The following is a 4,573-nucleotide window of genomic DNA, read 5'->3' as shown; positions in this document are numbered from 1 at the left end:
AGCAATCAACATCAACTCTGCGCCAGAGTCACCATTCAAGATGTGTTTGCGCACCCTAATCATGCATCATTTGGATTTGTATGTGTTAGTGAACTGTTCTTTTTTTGGGGAGAACTTTCACGATCATGTTGGCCGTAATAATATTGTTCGGTTCAAGAATTGCCACGACAAAAGCGCATCGGCAGAAATTCTTCAGATAACCACAAGGAGAAAAAATTTCTGAAATAAAACACAAGTAAAAGAGGATATAATTGAACATAAACATGGCGGGTTCATATATCTGTCTGATCCAGTTACACAGATGATTCGACGAATTTCGAGCACTATGTATTACCAAAAACTCTTGTTTATTCCGCAAGCTCGCCAGGTCCAACGAAGGAGGGAAATGGAGAGGGGAGGAAGAGATTGCTTCTGGGAAGAACTCTATACATGTGCACTCAAAGCATTCTTATTGCGGGAAGCTGCCTTCAGTATGAACTTGAAGAACTTCAGTTGCTGGGCTTTTGCTCTGCACCCGATGATGCCTGAAAAGGGTAAGAAGTAACACATTTCAGGTATGGTTGTTGTGAAATTCAGGTCTCTCAACAGCAATGACAATTAAAAGATGTGAAAAATCCAGAAAAAGAGCAAATGCTCTTGTCGCGTGCTAGGATTAACAGCTCTGATAATGAACACTTACCCCAACTGATGTGACGAAACTGCAGACTGCACATTTGACGGACCTCGCGCCATACTGGTACATGAGCAGCATTCGACAACTCCCGCAGTTTACATGCGCAACCTGATTCGCTGCGGCCAAGCACAAGATAGAATTTGTCATTCAGAGTATTTGAGATTTGATGAGCACACATCAGCTCTATGCACTCATCCTTCTGAGTTCTTAGAACCTGTGGAGCATCTTCAGAAGTCAGGACCCAATGCTAGTGGTATCTTTCAATCTTTGTGTTTGTGAATCGTTCAGTAGTAACTGTAGGACATGTTTGTCAGACTTATAGTAAAACTAGGAGATATTGATCAAACTTTTTGGTAGATCCGGGAGATCCTTGTCAAACCTTTTGTTTTATGCATCACAACAAATGCATACATCCTACTGTCCAATTTTGAAGAGTGCGACTTCAGGATAAGCCAATTTTACGATGTTAACGGTTATCGACTGATTGCTAGAGCTTTTCCAACCTCAGAACACATTCTGCTCAGAAGGAGGATTTTACATACACGAATCAATGTCAACATCGTTTTGAAAAGGGAATCAAAACCAGCAGCATATACCACTTGCAACCCGGGAAGAGAGAGAGAGAGAGAGAGAGAGAGAGAGAGAGAGAGAAGCTTTGGTCGATGTACCTTCCATTGCCAGGTTGACAGTGTGGCAGCAAGAACACTGTACACTTGTGGCGCCGCGTATGTACATGAGAAGAGTGTGGCATCCTCCACAAACTAGCTGCGCCATTTCAGTCCCTACACCGAATCAGGGTGGAAAATATGTTCAGAGAACTGCACTTGAGGATAGTTTCCAGCTAATGTAACTTCTCACAGTCGATTAGAATGCACACTACTGTCTTCTATACTAGTAATAATAATCTTGTAAATATGGAACTCAATGTTCAGCTGCCACATTACTTACAAATCCTTGATGAGCAAAATGAGATTGATGTGCATACCGGGAGCCGGAACAGCGGTCACCGTACTGCAAACTGCGCAGCAGACCGACGTTGCGCCGGCAGGATACATGAGCAGATTCCGGCACCCAGAGCAGACAAGTTGGCTTTGAGCTCCTGAAATTGCACAAGCATGGGACCTTAGTTACGAAATTTCAGCTGCTGAAGCTCACCTACCAATAACCAAAAGTTACATTTCAGAAAAGCATTGCAACAGCAAAATCAGCAGAGAAACATCTATGGGTTAATTGATATCTCGGGCTTATTCTGTTCTATCAGAAATTCGGAGACAAAAATAGCAGATGAAAAATCAGCTCCTATAGACTTTTTAGTCCAAAAATCATGAAGAAGCCAGAGCGTTATGCCGTTAACATCTTGGTTTTCTGGGTAGCCAAGAAACATCAATCAAAATAATAGTTTCTCAAAAAACAAAAAAGGGGAGCATCAAAGGATTGCCAAAGCCGTCTCCGTTCTTGCAGTACCCAGCCGGCGACCATACCTGCATTGGGAGCGGGTGGTGTGAAGGGCACAGGAGGAGTTGGGTAAGGGGCAAGAGGAACCGGCATTGCCGTGCCCGCGGCTGCCTGCACCGGCGTCGCCGTTGCTGCCGACTGGACTTCGCACGCTCCGGCGGAAATCGAGGGCTGGGAACAGGTTGCCCTCCCCTACATGAAACCCTGCAGAAAGCGTAGGAGATTCTGGTGAAAATACCTCAATTTTACAGGGAAAAGGTGTACTAGGAACCATCAAGATCATAGCAAGACAGAGTACAGTTGAGCCGTGTACGCCCGAGGCAAATCAAGCGTCAAGCAAGCAATTAGACAGACGGAGGGTCGCCTTCGGGCACTCGTCGCGGGGCGCCGAATCACCTGCTCGTTGCTGGACTGTGCTGTGCCGCCACCGACGCTCGTCGCCGCCGTCGAGCACGAGGAGGAAGGCGGCTCGCGCTTGCCCGGTTCAGAGGAAGAGACGGATCCGCATGGCGCCACCCCGGGCAGACGAACGCCTCCGGCTCGGCTCGCGTTGCTGAGCTCGATCTGGTGCAGATTTCGAGACGAATAAGTTTTGGTTTGCTCAGTATAACAACATGAGTTGGAGGGAATGCGGCAGATAAGGTAAAGCACGATACCGCTGTGGTCGAGAACGTGGGCTCTCTCTCTTATCCGCCTATGCCATGTGGGCCCCATCTAAACTCATTATGCTATCCTGTTTCGTGTGATTTTTTGATTTTAGAAATCACTGTGAACAATTATTTACGTATTGGTGTCGCTGGGTTGGTAGATGCTTTGGTGTCGCTGGGTTTTCGCCCCATGATGAACTGCCGGATGACGGGTGTTTGTCGTGGGTTTCCCAGCGATGCTTTGAGCCCGCTTCCCCTTTCTAAGTTTCTTGGGTGGTCATGTTGAACTGATGTTATTTCCGTTATGAGAGTAATGAAAAGGGGTAATGCCCGGTTCAAAAAAAATTTATTTACGTATTGTGCTACATGTGGCTTTAGATTAAAATAAGCAAGAAATTTACCATAAACATGTTTATCTCTTCGAAGATCACATGTTCGGTACTTTATTTAGAGTTCTTGTGTTTCCTCATTTCCCGCGTTACAACCGGCTCGCTGTGAAAATTTATGTGTTTCTCATTCATCTATTTTTCATGTGAACTACTTTCGTATTTCTATATTTTTTTTGTTACTCCGCATTTCCAAACTGGCCTAAGAGGAGAAGCATCACCGAGCACCGATACTTATGGCCCAATCCTATGATTAGTTGGTGCATGCATAAAAGCAAGGGACTCATCAGTTGGCACATTTTCTCCCTCTATATATCTCTCTCTTTCTATCCTTTTCTCCCTCACGCGGTGTGGGAGTTGAGGTCGACACATTTAAGGGAGAAGAAGAAAGAGAGCTAATGATAGGCGGCCAAAATATCCAAAAGTTGTTCACGACTTACAATGACTTTTCTTTTTGTGAATTCAGAGACAATTTTGTGCTTTAGTATTTTTCCATGGTTATCACCATATCTCTAGGAAAAGGACCACCCCAATTGATAGTTTTTTCGCAAAGTTCTATGACGCAAAATTAAGCATAGACTTATTATCATTGATCCAATGGTACACACAAGGCACCTTAAGATCTTTGAAATATTACCTCGTTTGTATGGCCTCGAAGCAGTCCCCAATTTGCGCTTCCCAACATCCTAGTCATACATGATGCAACCATCTCCCCCAAATTTAGGATGCATCTCTAAGTAGGTAGTATCAAACACATGAGAATGATACCAATCAATTCATTATGTGTTATGTCCATGGTTTTTCAATCTTTGACATGACAAAACGAAGTGACGACTAAAGAAAGATAGGCACGCCATAGTTGACACACTGATTTGTGTTCACATTAGTTCTCTTTGGCAACGCAAAGATTAAACCAAGCCTAGGCAAATATATGGGATAAGCGAACTAGTCGATAGTTCATGAAATTCCTTTAAACGGATGAGGCATGTAAAAGTTACATGCAGTTAAAATATTTAATTTAGACAATTCGATTTTTGTTCTCTACGCAAACAAGGACGGACATAGTACATAAGGTACACCGAAGCAGTTACTCACATACTCGCATTATATTTCGCCACGTCATATACACGTAAAAACCAGAGTTTGTGGTCCCATCACCAAAGCTACAAATGAGCAAAGAAATGTGCGGCCACTACCCAGTGAGATAGGATGAGAACCAATCAATGATGCATTATTTCACGTTTCAGATTGAGGAAACAGTTAACTGCGAAGATGTCCAGAAGGGACCAGACTCGTACACACAATCCGGCTCCACGCACGTTGTCACACAGTAAAAGTTATGGACTATTTGTTGACGAGTGCTGCATCATAGACTCAGTGACCTCTTGTATAGCTAATGCATGTGTCACAAT

The 4,573-nt window shown here is 44.0% G+C and overlaps 1 protein-coding gene across 2 annotated transcripts; it reads right to left on the bottom strand.

The window, feature by feature from the left end:
* Window positions 1-225: 225 nt before the first annotated feature.
* Window positions 226-2,798, bottom strand: LOC123058397 (protein LSD1). Of its 2 annotated transcripts, none has more exons than XM_044481132.1 (6): window positions 2,525-2,798; window positions 2,155-2,332; window positions 1,659-1,772; window positions 1,342-1,455; window positions 680-789; window positions 226-524 (listed from the first exon to the last, which is right to left on the bottom strand). In XM_044481132.1, exons 2-6 carry the CDS (start codon window positions 2,219-2,221, stop codon window positions 489-491), a joined length of 441 nt encoding a protein of 146 aa, XP_044337067.1. In that variant the 5' UTR covers window positions 2,222-2,332; window positions 2,525-2,798; the 3' UTR covers window positions 226-488. The 2 variants fall into 2 exon arrangements, with proteins under 2 accessions (XP_044337067.1, XP_044337074.1); XM_044481139.1 differs by having other exon boundaries at window positions 2,427-2,773.
* Window positions 2,799-4,573: the final 1,775 nt, after the last annotated feature.

Source organism: Triticum aestivum, chromosome 1A, assembly GCF_018294505.1.
Source record: "Triticum aestivum cultivar Chinese Spring chromosome 1A, IWGSC CS RefSeq v2.1, whole genome shotgun sequence".
NCBI lineage: Eukaryota > Viridiplantae > Streptophyta > Magnoliopsida > Poales > Poaceae > Triticum > Triticum aestivum.
This window is presented reverse-complemented; position numbering and strand designations above follow the sequence as displayed.